The sequence below is a fragment of the Physeter macrocephalus genome, chromosome 8, assembly GCF_002837175.3.
Source record: "Physeter macrocephalus isolate SW-GA chromosome 8, ASM283717v5, whole genome shotgun sequence".
Taxonomy (NCBI): domain Eukaryota; kingdom Metazoa; phylum Chordata; class Mammalia; order Artiodactyla; family Physeteridae; genus Physeter; species Physeter macrocephalus.
Window position 1 is genome coordinate 65,176,192 of NC_041221.1, and position 26,615 is coordinate 65,202,806.

General features: G+C 36.3%; 1 protein-coding gene across 1 annotated transcript in view; it reads left to right on the top strand.

The window, feature by feature from the left end:
• The window catches only part of ZSWIM6 (zinc finger SWIM-type containing 6), a 221,542-nt gene that overhangs the window by 173,824 nt on the left and 21,103 nt on the right, over positions 1-26,615 (top strand). Inside the window, exon 5 of the mRNA XM_024123181.2 lies at positions 22,841-23,020. Within this exon, the coding sequence (XP_023978949.1) occupies positions 22,841-23,020 (180 nt within the window). The remainder of the gene's footprint in view (positions 1-22,840; positions 23,021-26,615) is intronic.

The window sequence follows — 26,615 nt, forward strand, 5'->3', positions numbered from 1 at the left end:
TCCCTTATCCGTTCTTCTGCCTCAGTTATTCTGCTATTGATCCCATCTAGAGTATTTTTAATTTCATTTATTGTGTTGTTCATCATTGCTTGTTTCATCTTTAGTTCTTCTAGGTCCTTGTTAAATGTTTCTAGAATTTTCTCTATTCTATTTCCAAGAGTTTGGATCATCTTTACTATCATTATTCTGAATTCCTTTTCAGGTAGACTGCCTATTTTCTCTTCATTTGTTAGGTCGGGTGGGTTTTTATCTTGCTCCTTCATCTGCTGTGTGTTTTTCTGTCTTTTCATTTTGCTTATCTTACTGTGTTTGGGGTCTCCTTTTCGCAGGCTGCAGGTTCGTAGTTCCCATTTTTTTGGTGTCTGTCCCCAGTGGCTAAGGTTGGTTCAGTGGGTTGTGTAGGTTTCCTGGTGGAGGGGACTAGTGCCTGTGTTCTGGTGGATGAGGCTGGATCTTGTCTTTCTGGTGGGCAGGTCCACGTCTGGTGGTGTGTTTTGAGGTGTCTGTAGCCTTATGATTTTAGGCAGCCTCTCTGCTAATTGATGGGGCTGTGTTCCTGTCTTGCTAGTTGTTTGGCATACCAGCACTGTTGCTTGCTGGTCGTTGAGTGAAGCTGGGTGTTGGTGTTGAGATGGACATCTCTGGGAGATTTTCGCCATTTGATATTACGTGGAGCTGGGAGGTCTCTTGTGGACCTGTGTCCTGAAGTTGGCTCTCCCATCTCAGAGGCACAGCACTGACTCCTGGCTGTAGCCCCAAGAGCCTTTCATCCAAACTGCTCAGAATAAAAGGGAGAAAAAGTATAAAGAAAGAGGAAAAAATAAAATAAAATAAAGTAAGATAAAATACAATAAAGTTATTAAAATAAAAAATAATTATTAAGAAAAAAAATTTTTTAAGAAAAAAAGCAAAAAAATACCGGACAGACAGAACCCTTGGACAAATGGTGAAAGTAAAGCTATACAGACAAAATCTCATACAGAAGCATACACATACACACTCACAAAAAGAGGAAAACGGGAAAAAATAATATATCTTGCTCTCAAAGTCCACCTCCTCAATTTGGGATGATTCGTTGTCTATTCAGGTATTCCACCGATGTAGGGTACATCAAGTTAATTGTGGAGATTTAATCTGCTGCTACTGAGTCTGCTGGGAGAGATTTCCCTTTCTCTTCGTAGGCTTTTAAACAGCCACTTATCTTAAGGGTATACTTGAGAATGACTTTTTTATTTATGTAAATAACTTTCCCTTATATATTTTAGGTGGAAAGCAGGCTGGCAAATGGTTTGCAGTAGGTGAATCTTTGTGAGGCTGCTGTAAGCTTGTCTGATAACTTCGTAACATTGTTTTTAGTGCTCAAGTTCAAAATTCCAAATTGAAATAAGGATAGGACTCTATGTAGAAGTACAGGTGCCATCTGACATTAAATTGCTTGAATGAGTAAGTAGACCTTAGATGGATGAGTTAGACTGATCTTAGGGCCATTTTCTCCGGCTCTGATCTAGAGATGAATTGCCAGGAGTAGTGGTAGTAGTGGTTATGCAAAATGTGGCTCACCCCCTCAATTCTATGAGCACCGATAACCTTTGAAATGGAAATCCAAATCTCTGTGATTTTGAGCTATGACCACCTCAACCTTGTTGACCTCAGGCTGTGCTTCCCAGCCCCTTTTTGGGTAATTTAGTAAATTTAAGAATTTGCTTCAGCAAACCTGGAGGAGAGAGAATCGTTCATAAATTAGGAATCAGACTTAAGAGATAAACAATCTTGAAATGGCTTAGATTGGAAGCCACAGTCTTCCTTTGTGGATGAGCAAGGGCTGAGGGGGTTCTGTGGGAGGAGCCTAAACAGGACACTTGGGTCAAATATAAGCTGGGAATGGGGAGAAAATTCTGTTAGGAGGAATGCTTTCAAAATGCTGCCAAGAGCACAAAAGTCTTAATTCACCTGTCCCCACCCTGCCTGCCCCCAACACACACACATTTAAAGATGAGATTAATGTATCCAGCAACCTATTCACCATACATATTGATCATACACAGAAAATGCTCTTTGCTAAACAATTAGGATCCTGTATAGACCAGGTAATCTGAGAGATTTTTTGTTTGTTTTGAAACCATTAAACTACTCTCTGTGGTTAATATTAATAGTCTTCTTGTCAGTTGCTGTCTTTATTGGGGCATTTAAACTAATTTCATGGCCATCCTTGTTCATCCCTGTATTAGTGTCCGTTAAATAATCTCATCCTACTTTTTTCATTCTTGTCTACTAATAGAACATTGAAAGTGATTCATTTTTTAAAAGTTAGTTTTCCAGTAAAGGTGAGAAGAAAAATATGCCTGGCATAGAGTTGGTGCTCAGTAAATACTTGTGAATAAAAAGTGAATGAATAATTGAAGTGTAATGCTAGACACCTATTTGGAAGCATTAAGAAGTAAGCATTTTTGGTGTACTGAAAACAGTGATTGAAAGGCATTGATCTTCACTGTGTCCTCAGTTTTCCTTTCCTACCCTTCTGGTCTTTCCTACCTTCTTGCCTGTGTACAGGTGAATCTTCACGGATGTCTGTGTACTGAGGAACACACACGCGCACACACAGATGCACACTGAAATATAAACACAGTTTAGGGTATGGAAGGGCAGTGATTCCCCCTTGCCATCAGTGCTGCAGGTAATCTATTGCATTAATCAGCTAGCCAGTGGGAAATGCAAGGGAAGTGATTATACTATCATACACAATACAATCAGCATGAAGCACTTGTCAAGACCAATACATCAAAGTTTAATATAGTAATAGAATGAATTAGAGCAAAATGAAACATTCTGTTCTTCAAGAAACTCAGTACCCATCACAGATTCTCTCTGAACTCTATAGAAAAGTCAGTGTATTAAGAAATTGTTTTTAATGAGTAAAATTGCAGTTCCAATATGACAGAATACTATAAACCCATTTCCTTGGGGTTGTTACACAACTATAGCTGAAGTGTTTACCTGTCATCAGTATTCTATAATCATAACCATTGGTAAGTACGATTATTTTTGGTAGGGCTCCTGATTATCTGTTGTCCTAAATTAGTCCTCCATGGTTAGTGAAAGGAAGGTTGTTGTACCAGTAGCTCAGGGAAGCACTTATCTGTAAATATGGTGGAGAGTAGAGTGCCTTACCAGTACAGCAGGCAGATTAACAAGAACCTACTGCTTATAGTGCCCTATGGTAGGCACTGCCATTGGGGAGCTTATAATCTAGTTAGAAAACAGAATATGTGAAAAATAAAAAGCAGCCCAAGTAAGACAACAGAAGAAGTGAGGTTATATAATGTAGGATGTGTTTCAGAAAATTTTGAGGATAGATCTAATATATTTCATACTGTAAGTCACAATTCTGTATCAATTTGTAATATATATTCAAAAGTAATTCTTTACCACACTTAACCAGGCATGTTTTTTCAAAGGGAGAAGTTGAGATAAGTCCTGTCTTAAACAGGATTGTTTCAGTGTTTAGAGCCTACAACTAGAATATAAAGAACAGGGTTCTTGGAGCCAGACGTTCTTTAAGTATGGATTCTGATCCTCATATTCACTAACTGTGTAACCCTGGACAAGTTCCTTATCTTAGATAGAACCCCAGTTTCCTTATCTGTAAAAAGGCATTATGAGGATTTTTGAGGCCTAAGATAAGATAATTTAGATAATATACAACACTTTCTTTCTCATCCCAGAAGTCCTTTGTCTGTACTGGGAAAGTGGGCCCAATGGGAAGCTTGTAGGAGAGAGGCACCCTGAAGACCTAAAGAGTATTTTCAGAACTAGATTTATATAGACTTGGAGTCATGACTATTGGATGAATCATGGCACTGTTTACGAAGACAGTTCAGTTAAGCAGCCAGTGCAGAGCACGTGGGAAATGTTCTTGCAGGTTACCACAGTTCACATTCCTTCTCCTCACTCTTGACTGCCCTTTTGTATCTCAGACTAAGACGCCATTGGTCATTGTGCCTTTTTCTCTTCTTTCTACCTTTCCTGGCTTTCCTTTCCTCCCTCCCTCAAAAAGGAGAAGGGCGGTGAGTGGTAGAGGAGCTGGCTCTGGTCATTTCCTATAGAACCAGGTTCCTAATGAGGTCAGGGTGTTTTTGATGAGCTGTGCATGTTGACCCAGTAGCACTGACAAGTCAAATGGGATGGAAAGGCTGCATATTAATTAGATGAGGGCCACAGGTTTGCCTGAAAGGAACATTACCCAGGATACCAGTTAGCTGTTTTGGAATATCTGTGGTTTATTTTGTTTCTTGACCACAAAAAGATGGTTATTCTACTTCCATCTTTTCTCAGAGCCTGGGTAGATGATAACCAGTTGTATGCTTTTTTTTTTTTTTTTTTGGTATGCGGGCCTCCCCCTGCTTCCCCCTGCTGCAGCCTCTCCCGTTGCGGAGCACAGGCTCCGGACGCGCAGGCTCAGCGGCCATGGCTCACGGGCCCAGCCGCTCCGCGGCATGTGGGATCCTCCCAGACCGGGGCGCGAACCCGGTTCCCCTGCATCGGCAGGCGGACGCGCAACCACTGCGCCACCATGGAAGCCCTGTATGCTGTTTTGCTGAGGGTTCAGCCCTGCTTGACCTAAGTAATCTCAAAAACTCTCTCTTTACAGTGTCCCTGAGGCTTTATTTTGAAATTTCCCCAGAAGTATTTTAGTGAATTAGGAACTAGCATACCAAATTTAAAGTAAAGAGAATGTTTTTACCAGTTAAACGTATTTTCCAAACATGGGTTACTAACATATTAAGACTGAATTGTACTGAGAATGATACTATAATTAGGGTCGCAATTTTTGTGTGGTCTGACCCAAGGAATTTTGTGACTACAGTTTTGCTAGCACAACTAATTCTGCCAGTGATCTTCTATTTGTGACTGCAATTAGGCATTTCATGGCCTCTAAATAAGTATAATTAGTTAATTGGATCATGCATGAAATTCTAGCCTCTTATATAATAGCCTCTGAGAACAAAAATAAATATTATAAATATTATGAATTGTTTTATAACTATGGAACCCTGGGAAGTACCAAAAGTAATTGTTTTATACTTTGCCTACTACTATTTCATAAGAATAAACATGATATTAAAAAGTAGAACTTAAATTTTCCATGTGAAAGTCTTCATTTTCCACCTTTGAGACAGAGGAAAAAGGGAATCACTGGCCTTTCTTCTTCTCACCTTTAGAGAAGGAGGTATTGGTTGCCCTGCTCCTTCATCCCCCGCTTCCCACTGCCACTGCCCCTGTGCTGTCTCCAGTAGCATTATACACATCGTATCTTCTGGGAAATAGGGAGAAGAGCACATTTATAAAGAATTCCAAAGTGTCTTTTATAAAAAATGTCTAGCTTTTATATTAATTACTGAATTGATTTGCGTATTAACAAAAACTCATGAAGTAGAAAGAACTTTAAAAACAAGTTATATTGATTGTGAGGAATAGCAAGAGATAGAGAATGGCCGGCTGATTTATTCATTCACAAATCATAATGCTCCACCCAGCAATACACCGAGCAGGCAAAGAGTACACTCAGTCACACACAAGTGCATTATCCCAGAAATGCTGATGTGACTCCACTCTAAGAGACCTCATATTAGTACATCATCATATTTTCAGAGAAAACAGATTTCTTCTGACTTGAATAATCAATCTTGAATTGTAAGTTGAGCTTTTGATTGTTTATCTGCTGTTTTAATCTGCAGTGAAATTACTTATTTGCTATGCCTGTCAGTCCTGAAAAATACAGAGTTTTCATTTGTTTCATTAGATCTTTTTAGGTGGACCTGTGGTAGGTTTTTGTTGGATATGATTCTATTAATATATATGCAACATGTTCTAAGTATATAAGAGTAGGTGGTTAAATAAAGTACAGGGTTTATTAGCTGTACGTTTAGGCTACTTCATAATTTTCAACAGTAATATACCATTTGTATTATACTGCTGAAATATGAGGGAGCGGATCAGTGATTCTATCAAAAGACTAAAATCATTGACCTTAGAATTCATATATGCTAACTGCACATAGGAAGCCTCACTTACAGAGGTACTTTTTGACCACGTATCTAGGCAGAAGGCTAAACACCATAGTGTTTAAGAGTGTTAGTTTGGGCGGCGGGGAGGATCATGGGCCTTGGTAACAAATCCTGGCTGCCATCTTTAATAGCAGCACAACATTTCTACTTGTCTCTGAACCTCAGTTTCCTTATTTGTAAAGTGAGTCTTTCTTGGAGGGTGAAATGTGATAATGTATGTAAAGTACTTCACATAGGGTTAGTGTGAAGTATATTCAATAAATGGCAGCAAGTGGATAAGTAAAGATGCCATTTACTTTCAGAAATATGTTAGCTGAACTAGATGGAGTGATCTTTGTACCCTAAAGACAGACATTTTAAAACTTTAAATGTAGACTCTAGTTAGAAATCTAACATGGGTAACATGATATTGTTAGGATTTTCCTTGAAGGGATAGAAATTAACATACAAATCAGCACTTAATACTGTGTGTTGGCATACCTTTTATGCTGTTAAGTTTTCATAATGGCTTTTTTGTTTTTTGCTTGACTTGCAGCTCTTTTCATATGTTGAGTGGTTTGTCTGGATTTGATAATTTTAAGTAACAACATTCTCATACCCATTGGTAAATACCTTCGTTTTCCATTTTGTAATCTAGCTGAGTTACATGATTTCCCGGTAATAGTGATAGATTACAGTGGCCACAGATCCTTCGCTACTCTTCCATTGAGATGTGGGGTCTGTGTTCTCTCATTTTTGTAGATGTTTGATCAACAAAGTATGACAGTATATGTTTCGGCCAGTTTCTGGGCCCAAGCCTTAAAAGTGACTGGCAGTGTCTACTTCCTGTCTCTTAGAAGGTTCTATCCTAGGGCCCTGAGTTTTCATGTAAAAAGTCTGGCTATCCTGAGCCTTCCATGTTATGAGAAAGCTCACACTGTCCACGTAGAGAGGCTGTGTTAGGGCAGGGGGAAAGTAAGGAGGAGAGAATCTCTGACCTACAGAATTATGAGATACAATGATACATTGTTATATTAAGCCAGTAAGTTTAGGGTGGTTCTTTTACATAGTAATAGATAACCAGAACAGTGGTTATACGTCTGACAATACTTCATGCTGTTTCTAATGGTTATCTTCCAAGTCTCTAGCAGTGTCAAATAGAATAATGTGTAAAAACGAAGTTCTGTTATTTCAGTTAACTTTTATCCCTTATGTTGGACTAAGATGTTTGTCAAAATTGAATCTATATTACTAGGAAGTAGTGTAAAACAGTCCTAGAGTATTCTACATCGCCATTTTTAATATTTTTAAGGTAATTTTTCCTCACCTTCATATTCTCCTTATACCACATTTCACCTGGTTTGACTTCCAGGTTTTTCCCCTCCAAAAATAAGAATTTGGGTTCCAGTAAGTTTTAATTTTGAGTTCCTGTAGAAGACTGGAACCCTTGACACTAAAAAGGGACGGAGAGTGAATGGTAGACTAGAAGTTTTGGCCGAGACTCTGAGGGGGGAGGGGGAAGGGAAGGGAGGCTGAGGAAGGAAGAGTCTGAACAGGCTTCAGCACTGCTCTTTGTCCATCCTTTGGCATGAGGTTACCAGGGGCAGAGAAAATGTTATATAACCCTCTAGGGTTGGGGATGAGTTTGAGAAATGCCTCCTCCATTTGTGTAGGTAAGGATAAAATTATGCAAAGCATCTCAGACCTCTAAGTGACTGTGGGCCTTGGGTGGGGCCTGGGAGGCCTACTGGAAAATAAAACACATTTAAAAGGCTGTCTTTGAAACCAAGGGAAAAGAAGACACTAAAAGATGTTTCTAGCTAAAAACATATAGCAAGTGGAAATTAATTGCACAATAACCCATTATTACTAGCCTAAGTGTTTAATGTCACTGATATTTTTTTGTTTAATATGTTCTCTTAATTGTTTTATTTTATTAAATGTAGAAATATTTATAACGGTATTCAGAGAATCACAAGCTGAGTCCTTCAATCTTGTTTTCACCTTTCGAGTCTCAAAGTCTTCTACACCGGGGTTTGCTGGAGTGCACCTTTTGGTGCTGGGTGGAACTCTACAGTTTTCAGAACATTTCTACACATATTATCTTACTTAAGTGTAAACAGCCCTACAAGGTAGGTAGGAATTATTATCTCTATTGTTTAAATCAGGGACTGCCACCACAGAGAGACTAAGTGGCCTTGCCAAAGGTCTTGCAGCTGGTAATCCATATCTTGTCCTTTCCAGATCAGAGTTTGTGGATCAAACGTTTCTTCTAGTTGGAAATGTAAAACACTGGGTATGTGGGGCAAAATGGTGGTGATTTGTACATCAAAATGTTTGATGGACAAGACTGGCCTTCAGGACATTTAGAATTCATTAATTCTTGTTACCTACATTTGTTGGGAGTGTGGGTGCTTATCCATTGACAGTGTGACTGGTAGAATACAGAAGCGACTAAAAAGGCTTTTGTACATGGAATCTAAGAAATGCAAGAAAGAAATGCGTATAACAAAATAGCAATAGACTCAAAGAGAACAAATCAGCAGTTACCAGTAGGGAGAGTGAAGGGGGCTGGGAAAGATAGTAGTTTGTTTTTCTTAATCCAATACCTCCATGTAGAAAATAAAAAAACAAGGATCTATTGTACAACACAGGGAAATATAGACATTATTTTATAATAACTTTTAGTGGAGCATAATCTATAAATATATTGAATCCATACGTTATAAAAAATAAATAAAAATATTTTAAAAATAAAAACGCTTTTGTGATGATTTGTCTTCTGTCTCCGTGTGATTCTGTCCATGTTAATTTGCCTATCTGGGTCAGGTATAGGATGCGAACAGATTTTAAGACCACTGAGTGGATTGGAACCATTCACCTTGTGCAAAAAAAAAAAAGGTTTTGTTTTCCTTCATACCACGGGAGTTGCCTTCCTTGTTTTGCTTTACTTTGACTTGTAGATTACAGCACATCTTTTTGCTGAAATCACTGAGTGCAGATTAGGTGGTGTGGTGGAAAGGAGAGTAAAAGCATGCTGGGTGGTAGAGAAAAAGCTAGACTAGAGCTGAAATGTGCCATGGATAATTCAGAAACCGAATGATGCACACACCGGTGATTTGACAATTGCCTTTATATACTTTGAGGCATTGAAGCTAGGAAAGCAATTTAAAAGTATTGAATTTATTTTCATTGTACTTCATAGCAAATAATTAAGTGTCCTTTGTAAAAGAACCAGTAATACTTTCTAGATGCCAGGTCATCTGCTAGGTGCTGGAAATGCTAAGTTTTCACTGAGTGCTCTGTCCTATTTTTGGTTGAGTCCTTTTAAAAGGGTTTGTATTTCTGAGGGACAGCAGAATGAAGTGTTTAATCATCAAAGAGCTTTATTTTTAAAGCTACAAATGTTGCAGGAGTGTGTTGGAGGGGAAGGAGATAAATGCTCACAGTGGGACTCCGAATTAATAAAATTTGGAGGATGACTTACTCAATTTGGTTAACTTGGTTATTAAGGCTAATTACAGCTTTTGTAGTGTTGACTGTTCAGATAAAAGACCATATCTATTATAGCTCTGAACTTGAATCTAACATTAAGAACATCCTTTCAAGATGAAACCTCTCTTTAGGGAGGTGAGCAATAAAAAAACATTACTGGCTTAAATTAATAAAGGCTTGGCTTTAAAAATTTTTTTCTCATTCTGTAATGGAAATTTTCTAATTAGAGAAATGTAAGCCTGAAAATCTAGTTTTATAGCTTTATTTTTTTTCCTTGAATCACAGAGATCACTGTTTAAAGTTTGCAAGAATATTTAGGATCTTGTTTTTAAGATCTTGTAATCTGTTTGCATTTTAGTTTTCTCATCTTTAAAGTGGATGTATTATTTCTGATCATGGAGGATTATTGTAATGAGTTAATGAAAAAAATGTTTGTAAAGCCCTAAGTATAGTGCCTATAGCACATGATAGGCACCGAAGAAATGGTGACTATTAGTGATAATAATGATTATTTAATTAAAGTTGTAATTGGTGTTCCTATATTTATTTCCTCAAAAGAACTTTTTTAAAAAGTAGAATTTTATGGTTTTGTCAGTATTGTGCTGGCTTCTATAAGCTCTGAGTTTTCACCAAGTGAAAGTGAAGCTTACTGGATCATTATCACCTTGTCAGCTTCTTCATATGCAAGTCAGTCAGTCCTTCAGCATTGTATACATTGGTTAGTATTTACCTAATTTTATCTTTGAGTTACTTCAAAAGAACTAGTGCTTAGTATAAATTTGGTTTTTAATTCTATTTTTTAAACTTTGTATTGTGCTATATCTTTAAAAAGAAATTGAATGTGAAAAACAATGGATTTGAGATACATATATATGTTAGGATATATCATCTCTACACTTAAAAAAAATTTTTATTGGGAGTACAGTTGCTTTATAATACTGTGTTAGTTTATACCATACAGCAAAGTGAATCAGCTATATGTATACATGTGTTTCCTCTTTTTTGGATTTCCTTCTCATTTAGGTTGCCACAGAGCATTGAGTAGAGTTCCCAGTGCTATACAGCAGGTTCTCATTAGTTATCTGTTTTATACATAGTATCAGTAGTGTATATATGTCAATCCCCATCTCCCACTTCATCCCCCCACTTTCCCCCTTGGTATCCATAGGTTTATTCTCTATGTCTGTGTCTCTGTTTCTGCTTTGTAAGTAAGATTGTCTATACCAGTTTTTTCAGATTCCACATATATGCGTTAATACACAATATTTGTTTTTCTCTTTCTGACTTATTTCACTCTGTATGACCGTCTCTAGGTCTATCCATGTCTCTACAAATGACCCAGCTCGGTTCCTTTTTATGGCTGAGTAATATTCCATTGTATATATGTACCACATCTTCTTTATCCATTCCTCTGTTGATGGACATTTAGGTTGAAGTTAGTTCTATCTTAGCTTTTAGTTGACATGGTGCTTTTAAGCTGATTTCCAAAATAAATTATAGTTCACACAGGTGGACTGAAATACAGAATTCTGAATTATAAAATAGACACCTAGAAAATAAATCAACTTATTTTGGATAGACATTTACATATTATTTGTCCATATTAATTTACTTGGTTGCCCTTTTACACAGAACCTTGATACTATACTAACAACCTGATAATGAAATTTCTAGTCTCACAGCACATCTTTCAGAGCAACTTTTTGATTTTAGTTTTATCTGATAAAGTATTCAAGAGTAGTAGAATTGTAAGACAAAAACATCTTGGAAGAAAAACACGAAAGATTCTTAATTCTGAAGCACTACCTTTTGAATATTATAATTTTATTTTTTAAAAAGATAATTTGATGATTTGGAAAATGACTTCAGTGTAGCCTTATAAATAGAAATGCCAATTTTTGATCCAATCTGTAGCATTCATTAGATTTAATTTAATTATTACCATGTAACTTATTTTGTGTTGTTATGTTGTCCATCAGTCCAAAATCTAAAGCCTGGTAAAGTTGTATCCCATTTTCCAATGGGATTCAGTAGGAAAGGCTGCCACTTACAGGTTCTTTAGACACCATTTTGATTTGTCTCTTGCTTTGTGACAGTGTGTGGTCATGTTTCATTTGAAGCTGTTTTTCCTGGTTCTTGGCATGGGAAATGCATACGATTAATAGGATGGTGATTTGTGCAATGTCCATTGGCTTGTAGAGAAATCCTGCAGAGAGAGCACTCATACTTAGGTCTTTGGAATACCAGTAGATAAAATTGTTTGATCCATATATTAATTAACAATTTTTAAAAATTTACTTTGTTACATACAGTAAAATTCCTAACTATAGTGTAAAGTACATACCATAAATACTTAACTATAAAAATACATACACTTGACATTTTTAGTGTACAATTTTGAGTTTAGACAAAGGCATAGAGTCATGTGATCAATGAACATATGAAATGGTTATATCACCTCCAAAAATTCCCTCACACAGTCCCTTTATAATCAATTCATCACCTACTCCCTGTCCCTAGCATTGGTAGTCTATTCTCAGTCCATTTAGTTTTGCCTTTTCCAAAATGTCACATAAATGGAGTAATAAAGTGTGTGTGTACACATATATACCCTTTTGATTCTGGCTTCCTTCACTTAGTATAATGCATTTGCGATATTATGTGTATTTCAGTGGTCTGTTTCTTGTTGCTAAGTAGTAGTCTATTATATGAATGCACCAAGTTTGTTCATCCATTCACCAGTTGAAGGACATTCAGGTTGGATGTCTTTTGCATTTACGAATAAAACTGCTATAAACATTCTTGTAAAGTTTTTATGTGAACCTAAGATTTCATTTCTCTTGGGCAAATCCCAAGAGGTAGGATTGTTGGGTCATAAGGTAAATGTTTAACTTCATGAGAAACTGCTGAACCATATTCCAAGGTAGCTATATCATTTTGCACTCACAGCAGCAGTTATGAGCATTCTGATTGCCAGTAGTATTTTCAGATTTTAAAGTTCTTTTTCTAATTTTAACCCTTATAATAGGTGTGTAGTGGTATGTCGTATGTTTTTTTTTAATTGAAGTATAGTTGATGTACAATATTATATAAGTTATAGGTGTACAATACAGTGATTCACAATTTTTAAAGGTTATAGATAGTCCATTTATAGTTATTTATAAAATATTGGCTATATTCCCTGTGTTGTATAATATATCCTTGTAGCTTGTTTTTGTCATAATAGTTTGTACCTTTTACTCCCCTATTCCTATATTGTCCCTTCCCCCTTCCCTCTCCCCACTGGTAACTACTAGTTTGTTCTCTGTATCTGTGAGTGTGCTTCTTTTTTTATTATATTCATTAGTTTGTTGTATTTTTTAGAGTCCGCATATAAGTGGTATCATACAATATGTGTCTTTCTCTGTCTGACTTACTTCACTTGACATGATACCCTCCAAGTCCATCCATGTTACTGCAAATGGCATTATTTCATTCTTTTTTTATGGCTAAGTAGTATTCCATTCTGTGTATATACACTACATCTTCTTTATCCATTCTTCTGTTCATGGACACTTAAGTTGCTTCCATACCTTAGCAATTGTAAATAATGCTGCTATGAACATTGGGGTGCATGTGTCTTTTTGAATTAGTGTTTTTGTTTTTTTCAGATGTATACCCAGGAGTAGAATTGATGGATCATATGGTCGTTCTATTTTTAGTGTTTTTGAGAAAACTGCATACTATTTTCCATAGTGGCTGCACCAATTTATATTTCCAGCAACAGTGTATGAGGGTTTCCCTTTCTCTACATCCTCGCCACATTTGTTATTTGTGTTCCTTTCGATGATAGCCCCTCTGACAGGTGTGAGATGATATCTCATTGTAGTTTTGATTTGCGTTTCTCTGATGATTAGTACTGTTGAGAATCTTTTCATATGCCTTGTTGGCTATCTGCATGCCTTTGGAAAAATGCCTGTTCAGTTCTTCTGACCATTTTTTAATCGGGTTGTTTGTTATTTTGATTTTCTTCTCGTTTTGTCAGTGGTTTCCTTTGCTGTGCAAAAAGCTTTGCAGTTTAATTAGGTCCCATTTGTTTATTTTTACTTTTATTTCCTTTGCTTTAGGAGACAGATCCCAAAAAATATTGCTAGGATTTATGTCAAGGAGTGTTCTGCCCATATTTTCCTCTAGGAGTTTCATGGTTTCCGGTCTTACATTTAGGTCTTTAATCCATTTTGAGTTTATTTTTGTGTATGGTGTTAGAGAATGTTCTAATTTCATTCTTTTACATGTAGCTGTCTAGTTTCCAAGCACCACTTATTGAAGAGACTGTCTTTTCTCCATTGTATATTCTTTGTTGCAGAGTGATTGACCATAAGTGCATAGGTTTATGTCTGGACTCTCTATTCTGTGCCATTGATCTATGTGTCTGGTTTTTGTACCAGTACCATGCTGTTTTTATTACTGTAGCTTTGTAGAATAGTCTGAAGTCAGAGAGTGTGATTCCTCTAGCTCTGTTCTTCTTTCTCAAGATTGTGTTGGCTATTTGGGGTCTTTTGTGTTTCCATACAAATGACATTGGTATTGTGATAGGGATTGCATTGAATCTGTAGATTGCCTTCGGTAATATGGTCATTTTAACAATATTAATTCTTCCAATCCAAGAACACGGTGTATCTTTCCATCTGCTTGTGTCATCTTCATTTACTTTCATTAGCATCTTAAAGTTTTCCAACTACAGGTCTTTTACCTCTTTAGGTAGGCTTATTCCTAGGTATTTTATTCTTTTTGATGTGATGGTAAATGAGATTATTTCCTTAATTTCTCTTTCTGATAGTTCGTTGATAGTGTATTAGTGTATAGAGATGCAACAGATTTCTGTATATTAATTGTGTATCCTGCAACTTTTGTGAATTCATTGATAAGCTCTTGTAGTTTTCTGGTGGTGTCCTTAGGATTTTTTATGTATAGTATCATGTCATTTGCAAACAGTTTCTGCTGTTTTCATTTTCATAATGATTAATGATGTTCAGCATGTTTTCATCAGCAGTTTGCCATCTGTATATCTTCTTGAGTGAAGTGTCTTTTCCAGATTTTTTTGCCCATTTGTAATAGGGTTATTCGTTTTCTTGATAAGTTTTGGGAGGATTTTACATATTCTAGATACAAGTTCTTTGTCAGATGTATGATTTGCACATATTTTCTCCCAATCTGTGGCTTGTCTTTTCATTCTCTTTATATTGTTTTTTTTCAGCACAAAAGATTTTAATGTTGATGAAGTCCACTTGATAAATTTTATCTTTTATGGATTATGCTTTTGATATTGTATCTAAGATTATCTCTGCCTAACCCAAGGTCACAAAGATGTTTTCCAGAAGTTTTATGGTTTTAGGTTTTATATTTAGGTCTGTGATCCATTTTGAGTTAGTTTTTAATAAGTTAGCTGAGTTAATTTTTAATAAACTGTGTGTTGTAGATTTAAGTTCATTTTATATGAATATCCAATTGTAGTAGCACTAGTGTTTGAAAAGATTTATCTTTTCTACATCGAATGGCTTTGAACCTTGAATTGACCATATCTTTGTAGGTCTGAGCTCCCTAATCTATACAATGGTGTAGGTACCTGTTCTTTCACAATCATACACTGTCTTGATTACTCTTAACTTTATACAAAGTCTCAAAATTAGGTGCTGGGGAGCCTTCCAACTTTTTCCTTCTTTAAAATTGTTTGGCCATTCTATATTTTTGTCAGTATGTACACCAGTGCCTGCTAGGGTTTTGAGTAGGGTTATGTTGAATATATAGATCAATTTGGGGAGAATTGATGTCTTAATAGTTTTGAGGTTTCTAGTCTGCTTTTTAAGATTGTCTTTGATTTCTCTTGTCAGTGTTTTGTAGTTTTTAGCATAGAGACGCCGTACATGTTTTGTTAGATTTATAACTTAAGTATTTCATGTTTTTTGATAGTATTATAATTGGTGCTTTTGGGGGGTAAATTTTGGTCTGCAATTGTTCAATTTTAGTACGTAGATATACAGTTGGTTTCTTGCTTTGAACTTGTATCATATGACCTTGCTAAACTTACTTACCTTTTTTGTAGGTTAGTTGTCTACAAATAGAGGCTATTTTATTTTTTCCTTTTAAATCTTATGTCATTAATCTCCTTTTCTTGCTTTATTGGCCTGGCTAGAACTTCCAGTGTGATGTTGAATAGGAGTGGTAGAGCAGACATCTTTGCCTTGTGGTTTTATCTTAGGGGAAAAACATTCAGTCTTTTGCCATTATCATATTAACTCTAGGTGTTTTTTTTTTGCAGATGACCTTTATCAGGTAAGTTATCTTCTGTTTTTAGTTTGCTGAGAGTTTTATTTATTATGAAGGGATGTTGAATTTTGTCAGTTGCTTTTTCTGCATCTGTTGAAATGGTCATATGGTTCTTCTTCCTTAGTCTGCTATATAGTGAGTTACACTAATTTTTAATGTTGAACTGGCCTTGCATTCCTGGGATAAACCCTATTTAGTTGTGGTGTGTTTTCTTTTTTATGTATTTCTTAATTAGATTTACTAATATTTTGTTGTGGTGTTTTACTTTGACATGTAATTATATTTACTTGTAATGTTTTTTGTCTGGTTTTGCTATCAGGGTAATGCTGGCCTCATAAAATAAGTTGAAAACCTTCCCTTTCTTCTTTTTTCTGGAAGGTATTGTATGGAATTGGTGTTATTTCTTTCTTTACTGTTTGGTAGAATTTTCCAGGGAAACATCTTGGACATGCATTGTTAGAGTTTTTAACTGCAGATTTAATTTCTTTGATAAATTTAAAGCTATTCAGGTTATTATTTCTTCTTGAGAGAACTGTGGTAGTTTGTGGTTTTTCAAGGAATTTGTCCATTTCATCTAAGCTGGAGAATTTATGGGAATAAGTTGTTCATAGTATTCCTTTATGAGCCTTTTAATGCCTCTAGGATCTATAATGATGTGCCCTTTTTTATTCCTGATACTCATAGTTTGTTCTTTCTTTTTTTGGTCAGACTGATTATAGCTTTATTAATCTTTTTAAAGAACTAGCTTTTGGTTTCATTAAAAAAAACTTAGGTGGTGGTTTTCCATTTAATTGATTTCTGATCTGTTATTTCCTTCTTTCTGCTTGCTTTGGCTTTGATTTCTCATTCTTTTTCTAGTTTCTTAAGGTGGATATTTAGATTATTGATTTGAATCTTTCCTTCTTTTCCAATACAAGCATTTAATACTATAAATTTCTAAACTTTTTAGGTGTAGATCACAAGTTTTGATATATTTTATTTGCATTTTCATTCAGAACAAAATATTTTCTGTTTTCTTTTGTGACTTCTTTTACTCATGAGTTATTTAGAATTGTGTTGTTTAATTCCCAGATATTTGGGAATTTTCCAAATATCATCCTGTTACCGATTTCTAATTTAATTCTATTACATTAGAGAATATACTTTGTATGATTTCACTTCTTTAATATTTGTCAAAGTTTGTTTTATGGCCCAGAATATGGACTACCTTGGTAAATGTTCTTTGTGCATTTTAGAAAGTATAAGTTTTTGTTTTGTTTTGTTTTTCTACTAGTGTTAAGTGGAGTGTTCTATGAATGTCAGTTAGATTAAGTTGGTTGATAGTATTGTTGTAGGTATTCTTTATCCTTGCTAATTTTCTGTCTACTTGTTCTGTTAGTTATTGAGAGAGAAGTATTGAGATCTCCAAATTTAACTGTGGATTTGTGTGTTTCTCCTTTCAGCTCTGTCACTTTTTGCTTCATATATTTTGAAGTCTTAATGTTAGGTGCAGCATCCTCATTTAGGATTGTTATGTTTTTTGTAGAACTGACCCCTTTATCATATTATGTTTCACTTTATCTGGTGTAGCATTTCTTGTTCCAAAGTCTACTTTGTCTGATAATAATATGGCCACTCCAACTGATTTGAAAGTGTTTGCATGGTGTATCTTTTTCCATCCTTTTCCATTTAATTTATCTATGTCATTATATTTGAAGAGGGTTTCTAGTACATAGCATAGAGTTGGGTCTTGTTTTTCAACCTGATTTCACCATCTCTTTTAATTGGTATGTTTAGATGATTTACATTTGCTATAATTATTGATGTAGTTCAATGTAGGTCTACCATTTAATCATTTGTTTTCTATTTATCCTCTCTGTTTTTGTTCCTTTGTTCCCTCCTTCCTGCCTTCTTTTCTCCTTCTTTGGATTATTTTAAAACATTTTTTTTTTTTAGTATTTCATTTTAATTTATCTGTTGTCCTTTTTGTTTGTATCTCCTTGTATTTTTTTTAATGGTTTCAGTATTACAAGAAATATACCTAACATTAAACAGTCTACTTTGAGTTTATACTTTGCCACTTAAAAAAGAATACAGAGTCTAACAACCATATAGGTCCCTTTACTCTCCCTCCTTTATGCTATAATTTTCATGTGTATTACATCTACATACGTTTAAAACACCATAAGACAATGTTCACGTTTTTGCTTTCAGTAGTCATGCTTATCTTAAAGAACTTAGAAGGACAAAAGTAGTCCATGACATTTACTTAGGTATTTATTATTTCTGTTCCTCTTCCTTTATTCATATAGTTCCAAGTTTCCCTCTGGTATTATTTCTCTCCAGCCTGAAGAACTTCCTTTAGCATCAAGTCTCTTGTACAATACATGTTGTTAGTTTTTCCTGATCTGAGAAAGCCTTCATTTCACCATCATTCATGAATGATATTTTGCCAACTCTGGGTTGATGTTACCATTTCTTTTAACACTTTAAAGATATTGCTCCACTGTCTTCTGTTCTGTATAATTTCTGACAAGAATAATTATTTGAGTCATTCTCCTTTATGTGGCATTTCATTTTTCTCTGACTGTTTTCAATATTTTTTTCTTTTTTCTTTGGTTTTCAGTGATTTGATTATCACTGGGCATGGGTTTTTTGGTTAGCTCAGCTTCTTTGATGTGTAAATTCATATCTTCAATTTTGGGAAGTTTTCAGTAATTATTTCTTTTGAGTTTTTCTGTATCTATTTCTCATCTTCTTTGGATCTCCAATGATACAAATGTTACTTTTGATATTTTCCCACCTGTCTTAAGGCTCTGTTCATTTTCTTCTGATTGTTTCTGTCTCTTCTTCAGATGAGATCACTTCTATCTTCAAATTTACTGACTTTTACCTCTGTCATATCCATTCTACTATTAATCCTATCTAGTGATTTTTTTTTTTCTTTTTGCGGTACGTGGGCCTCTCACTGTTGTGGCCTCTCCCGTTGCGGAGCGCAAGCTCAGCGGCCATGGCTCACGGGCCCAGCCGCTACGCGGCACCGTTGCGGAGCGCAAGCTCAGCGGCCATGGCTCACGGGCCCAGCCGCTCCGCGGCACGTGGGATCTTCCTGGACTGGGGCACGAACCCGTGTCCCTTGCATCGGCAGGTGGACTCTCAACCACTGCTCCACCAGGGAAGCCCTAGTGAATTTTTTATTTCAGATATTGTTTTTTCAATTCTAACATTTCTATTTAGTTCTTCTTTTATAGTTCATATTCACTTCTGTCAATAGTGTTTATCTTCATCTGGTGGAACATAGTTATAACAGTTGCATAAAGTCTCTGATTGATAATTCTAACATCTGGTTCATTGTTTTTTCCCTTGAGAATTGATCACATTTCCCTTTTTCTTTGTAAGCCAAGTAATTTTGGATCCTGAACATTTTAAATACTGAATTGTAAGAGTCTGGGTCCTATTATAATCCTCCAGAGAAATTTTTGTTTTTTTAAAGAATACATTCAATAGGATATATTCAGACTATGAGTTCTGTTTTACCTTCTTTGGGTGATGTCAGTAAAGTTTTCAAAACCTTGGCTGTGCTGCGTTGGGGCATTCTCATGCATGTGAGGTGTGACCAGTATTTGTGCCTATTTTTGTACAGAATATCCAGGGATCTCCCTCTCTAGCTTCTGAGTGGCAGGGGGTTCCCTTTTCCCAATCCTCTCACCAGGTAGATGAGGTTTCTCTCAAGTTGTTGCTCTATATGCCTTCTACATAGTTCCCCAAATGGGGCTAATCTTATGTGCAAGCCAGGAGAGAAAAGAGGGGGGAAAGTAACAGGAAGTCACCCCCATATGACTTAAATTTCTTCAAGTTTTATTTCCACAAACCGCTTGTTGTTGTTTACTTTTAAGAGTCCTCAGATTGCTGCTTTTTGTATTTTGTCCAGTTTTTAGTTGTAATTATGGGGAGAGATAAGCCGTAGTGGGCTTTACTCCATCTTGATCTATTACATTTTTGTTTCTAATTGACATTTTAAAATATAGAAGTGTGCATTGTAAATATCTGTGGCTTAGGTTGTGGCTCTGTTTATTTTCTGTTGGTAAACATTATTTGATATTTAAAATAACAGATTCTCTAATTGAAGAAGCTTGCTAATTTTATTTATTTATTTATTTATTTATTATTTTTTTTGCGGTACGTGGGCCTCTCACTGTTGCGGCCTCTCCTCCTGTTGTGGAGCACAGGCTCTGGACTCACAGGCCCAGCGGCCACGGCTCACAGGCCCAGCCGCTCTGTGGCACACGGGATCCTCCCGGACCGGGGCACGAACCCATGTCCCCTGCACCGGCAGGCGGACTCTCAACCACTGCACCACGAGGGAAGCCCGCTAATTTTAAATGTGGAAGAATGTAGAGCATCTCTTTTGGACAAACAAAACATAAACAGACCATTCTTACCTGTATTATTCACTTGGTTAACACAACTGATTAAAATAAACACAGATACACATACAAACCTTTTCAAAGAAAAAGTGTTGTGAATGGCTTTGAAGTACTGGTATCTGTCTTGTTTTGAAATTGGTAAAGTAAAAGCTTTATTTTTTGGCCACATGGCAAAGCTTGCAGGATGTTACCCATGCCCCCTGCAGTGGAAGCATGGAGTCCTGACCACTGGACCACCAGGGAATTCCCAAACTTGAACTTCTAAAACTTATGAAATATTTGCTTGAATTAGCTATCTTTTTGAAAAATGTAGAAAGGAATGACAAATTTTATCAGTACCTTAATTTTTCAAATTATGAGTTATACCTTCTAAATTCATTAGGGCTTTTCCTATGAAAAACAAGTGAGGGCTTCCCTGGTTGAGAGTCCACCTGCCGATGCAGGGGACGCGTGTTCGTGCTCCGGTCCGGGAGGATCCCATATGCCACAGAGCGGCTGGGCCCATGAGCCATGGCCGCTGAGCCTGCACGTCCAGAGCCTGTGCTCCGCAACCGGAGAGGCCACAGCAGTGAGAGGCCTGCGTACTGCAAAAAAAAAAAAAAAAAAAAAAAACAAGTGAACTTTTTAATTGAAGTATAGTTGATTTAAAATATTGTGTAAGTTTCAGGTGTACAGCAAAGTGATTTGGTTATATATATATAGAGAGAGAGAGAGAGAGAAAGAGAGATATTGTGTAAGTTTCAGGTGTACAGCAAAGTGATTTGGTTATATATATATATAGAGAGAGAGAGAGAGAAAGAGAGAGAGAGAGAGAATCAAAAAATATATATATACATATTTGATTCTCTTCTATTAAAGGTATTTACAAGATATTGACTGTAGCTCCCTGTGCTATACAGTAAATCCATGTTATTTTATATATGGTAGTGTGTATCTGTTAGTCCCATATTCCTAATTTATCCCTCCCTCCCTTTTCCCTTTGGTAATCATAAGTTTTCTATGTCTATGAATCTGTTTTGTAAATAAGTTCATTTGTACTACTTGTAGATCCCACATGTGATATCATATAACATTGTGTCTTTCTCTGTCTGACTTACTTCACTTAGTGTGATAAACTCTAGGTCCATCCGTGTTGCTGCAAATGGCATTATTTCATTCTTTTTTATGGCTGAGTAATATTCCATTGAGTGTGTATGTTTGTATGTATGTACATACCACATCTTTATCCACTCATCTGTTGGTGGACACTTAGGTTGCTTCCATGTCTTGGCCATTGTAAATAGTGCTGCTATGAACATTGGGGTGCATGTATCTTTTTGAATCTGAGTTGTCGTCTTTTCCAGATACATGCCCCGTAGTGGGATTACTGGATCATATGGTAACTCTATTTTTCGCTATGAACATTGGGGTGCATGTATCTTTTTGAATCTGAGTTGTCGTCTTTTCCACATACATGCCCCGTAGTGGGATTACTGGATCATATGGTAACTCTATTTTTCATTTTTTAAGGAACCTCCATACTGTTCTCCATATGTGGCTGTACCAATTTACATTCTCACCAACAGTGTAGGAGGGTTCCCTTTTCTCCACACCTTCTCCAGCATTTATTATTTGTAGACTTTTTGATGATGGGCATTCTGACCAGTGTGAGGTGATACTTCATTGTAGTTTTAATTTGCATTTCTCTGATGATTAGCAATGTTGAGCATCTCTTCATGTGCCTGTTGGCCATCTGTATGTTTTCTTTGCAGAAATGTCTATTTAGGTCTTCTGCCCCTTTTTTTGATTGGTTTGTTTTTTGTGGGGTTTTTTTGATATTGAGCTATATGAGATATTTGTGTATTTTGGAAATTAAGCCCTCGTCAGTCGCATTGTCTTGAAATATTTTCTCCGAGTCCACAGGTTTTTTTTCATTTTAAAGCAAGTGAACTTTTGATAAATGTTTAGTGATTTCATTCACAAAAAGACATAAATTTAGTGATTTCATTTATATAAAGCTTAATTCCTGGTTAAATCATTTAGGGAAGCATGTTTAAGTAAATTTTATTTTTAAAAGATCTGTTGATATATGGATATGCGTACTAATTAACGAGCATAATAAAGTTTGAAATGCTTATAAGGAGACTGGAAAATAGTTTATTCGTGTCCATTGTTATGCCTTTATGATTTTATTTTAAAAAGATACTTTTAAAAGTAAATTTAATTTTTGCACAGAACCATTTAGAGTGGTTTATTGCAGCATCCATGAATAAAATCTGCTTGTAAATTAAAGTAACGAATTGGTCCTTAAGTTTGTATTCTTTATTGACTTTTGCCCCAAATGTCACACAAGTAGGAAGGTGATTACAATTACCATTTGAAATATCTTTCATCTTTATATGTAACAGTGTTTGGACTCTTTGGTTCAAATTTGGGCTCTTTTGTCCTCTTTACATTAACCTCTGTGTGAGATTTGTTGCTTGGACAAGGGAGAATTGCATTATAAAACTGCAGACTTGGGTCCGTTTTGAAATGGTTTATCATTAGCTATTAGGATTGGACACTTGTAAACTTTTAAAAAATTTGCTTTCCTCTCCCCCTTTAAATTAGGTGCTCTGTGGATGTGTATAGTTTTAAATCCCCACTGCAAGTTGGAGCAGAAGGCCAGCTGGCTAAAACAGTTGAAAAAGTGGAATGGTGTTGATGTCTGTCCATGGGAAGATGGAAATCATGGCAGTGAATTACCTAACTTAACAAATGCTCTGCCTCAGGGTGCGAATGCTAACCAAGGTGAGTACACAGTGGTAATCTGCTCACTTTGTATCTACCTAATTGTGCATCTATGTTTATAACAGTAACTTACAATAGATTTGGGAAAATTATTTTACTCACTTAAGAGCTTACTATAACTCACGGACTTAATATGTTTTGAATGTGTGTGTGTGTTTTAATTTTTATGTGAGACCTTTCTATAACTTTCATATTCTCAGAATACAGATGGATATAATACATATACTACTAGTATGTGTTAAAATTGCCTATTAATTATTTAGTTTGAATATATTTTTAAAAATCATAGAATGGATGGGTAGTATATTGTAAAACAAAATATTGAGAGGCTTGAGGAGCTGTGTGTTTTTATATCTGTTGGTCAGTTCATATTTGGGCTACTATACAATTTAATCAGTTAAAAATTCTTAGTTTTAGAATATAGCAAGTAAACATTTAATGACTGGGGCTGCAGGAGCATGGGGTGCTGCTGGCATTCAGACCAGGAAAATTCTTTATTGTGAAGGACTGTCTAGCATACTTGTTCCCACCTCCCGTAGGCTAATAGTGCCCTCCGGTCTTTGGACAACTAAGAAGTGCTCCCAGACATTTTCAGATAGCCTCTTAAGAACCTTGGTCTCTCATTTCTGTACTGGTTTTTGTTTGTTTGTTTGTTTAAGCTTCTCCCTCTCTATTGGACCCACCCATTTAGCTCAAGTCTCTCTCATCTTAAAAAATCTTTCCTTGCCCCCATTGTCCCCGCTAGCTACCGCAGAATTTTCTCCTCTCTTTCAGAACCAAATCTTTAAAGTAGTTAACTCTTGCAAATAAAAATTTCATTCACTAACTCTGTCACTCTTCTTGTGTAAGTTTGTGCTGCTGCTCCCCCTTTTCTGAGAAAACTTGGAAGACTTTAAAGTTATGATAGATGCAAGGTGGGAGTTAAATGACATCAGAAGGATTCAGGGATCAAGACTGTCATTCTGTTTTCTGGCCCCATCTGGAGTTGGTACTCCTAGAAAGAGCTGGACAGTGTGCTGAGAATGAAATGTGATGTTAGCATAGTATTTTCAGTCTTTACAAAGAGAGAAAATAATATGTATTACTCCATAGGGACTTGTCCAATCAAAAAGAAGTTTCAGGCCTTGGGAAAGATGATTGTCTGGCTCTCCTTTGTCTAGAGGTATTTGCCTTGGGAATTCAGTATTTGAAATCTGTCGTATCTTTATTGCCCATGATGATTTTATTTAATAACTTCAAAGAAAATAAATCTACCCCTTATACCCCAAGTTTTTTTCCAGAAGCTCAGAATTTTCAAGTTTAACAATTCAACATTTATTCTCTTCTTTTGCTAGGAAAAGGTATGCTTACGTCTCCATAGGCAATAAATTTGATTTTTTTAAACTTTATTATATTTGGAGGTTTCTCTGTGTTTCACTCCCCACCTGCTTTTTTGTGACTGCCATCCTAACATTTTACAGTTTACTTTTTTACTTTCCATTTGGTTGCTTTCCCCTTGGTTAAATATGACTATTCCATAGGCTTTAGAAAACTCTTAGGAAGTGGTCCAGCCTCTGGAAAAAAAGAGTTCATTTCATTTATGGTTTGGCCCAGGGATAAGAAGTCAGGACTAGTTTCTAAGGGCAATATTTATAGCTGTTGTGCCTAAAGGCACCAGGGCTCCTCCTTTTAGCAGAACACCCGCATTCTCCAGAGGGGCTGTCAGAAGAGATATCCCTACAGAGAGGGGCTCGGGTGCTCAGCCTGCAGTACTTCTGCTGGAAGGCTGAGCGGGCTGGCAAGGGGAGAGCCTTTCGTGACAGCAGAGCCCAGCAGTCATGCCGCTGGGCAGCGAGTGCATGTGGTACAGACCATGGGCAGAATTGCATGTGTTTGCACATCAGAGTGAAAGTGAAGCACAAATAATCTCTGTCTTTGCTGAGATTATTTGTTAGAATTAATTGACAACATTAGAATCCACACCCTTAGAGTAGTGTGTTTGTTTTTTAAATATACCTGAATGAGAGCCTTTTTTAAACTTTTTTGGTTAAAAAACTAATATTATTTTATACTTTATTTAAAATTTTTTACAAATTAGTGTTTATCAGTTTTTAATTAATTGATTGATTGATTGATTGATTTTGGCTGCGTCGGGTCTTCGTTGCCACACATGGGCTTTCTCTCTAGCTGTGGTGAGGAGGAGCTACTCTTCCTTGCGGTGTGCGGGCTTCTCATTGCGGTGGCTTCTCTTGTTGTGGAGCATGGGCTCTAGGCACATGGGCTTCAGTAGTTGCGGCACGCGGGCTCAGTAGTTGTGGCTCACGGGATCTAGAGCGCGGGCTCAGTAGTTGTGACGCACGGGCTTAGTTGCTCCACAGCATGTGGGATCTTCCCGGACCAGGGCTCAAACCCATGTCCCCTGCATTGGCAGGTGGATTCTTAACCACTGCACCACCAGGGAAGTCCCTGTGTTTATCGTTTTAACAATTTGATTAAGATCATCTGTTTCTTTTTTCTGTTCTTGCAAAAGTCAAAAAAACACAGATATCTAAGATAAAAATTGACCATAATTTTGATACTTAAATCAATTTTTGTTTGTATATCTTTTTAGTCATTGTCTATGTACATATATTTTTTTGTTTCCATGCTATTATAGAGCTTTGTATCTTACATTTTCATTTAAATACCAATAGTATTTAGTCTTTTTTGTTATAGTTAGTTGTATCAGACTCTTAGAGCTAACCACTGTCCTGGTGTATGTCCTGTACATTTCACTATGCTCTTACAGTCACATACAAACATGAAAAGTTAAGATTTTAATCTTTTCAATGGAATCATACCCACAGCTTGCTTTTATTATTGATACCACAGTGGGTCAAACAGACAGAACTCTCATTCTTTTAATAAGTGCATAATAATATGTTGCTTTCTAAAGTCTCCTTTTAATTTTAAATTCTGTTTCTATGATTTGAGTTAAACAAAATAAATGAAATTAGAAAGCCATTTAAAAATACTTGTGTGAGATTTGGACTTTGGAATATTTGATGGATTGACTATAAGAAGTCATGGAACCAGTTTCTTGTGGGGTAGGGGTATATTTATTCTGCTCTGCAAAAAGCCCTGGTAGGTTCCAAAGGCTATTAAATGTAGGGCCAACTCTTCCCATTTGCAAAGTGTCCCTCCATCTGCTGCTAACAAGGAGTCTGGGCAGGGGCCAGAACAGATACATCAGTATTTAGGCCTCTCAAATTATGTCATCCATGCATTTTGATATGTCTGCCATTCAAATACAGATGTCTAAGTCCACCTGAGACCAAGCTGAAGTAATGTCTCTTTCTGTTAAAGACCATTCAAAAGCCTTTCAGAACAGCCTAAATAGCTGAATTTGGAGTGAGGTTATCTGTGTTTTGATCTTGACTGCCATTGCCTGGCTGTGTGACCTTGGCAAGTCACTTTACTTCTCTCAATTTTCAGTTCCATCAGCAGAATAGAGGGGTTGGTCTAGATGAGTTTTCAGAGCTCTTCTTGATTCAGTTGTATTTTGATTTTTATGATTTCCTTTATGTCTGTGCTTAGCCAAAGCTCCAGGGAGAGGAAGATGAAACTTTACCAACTA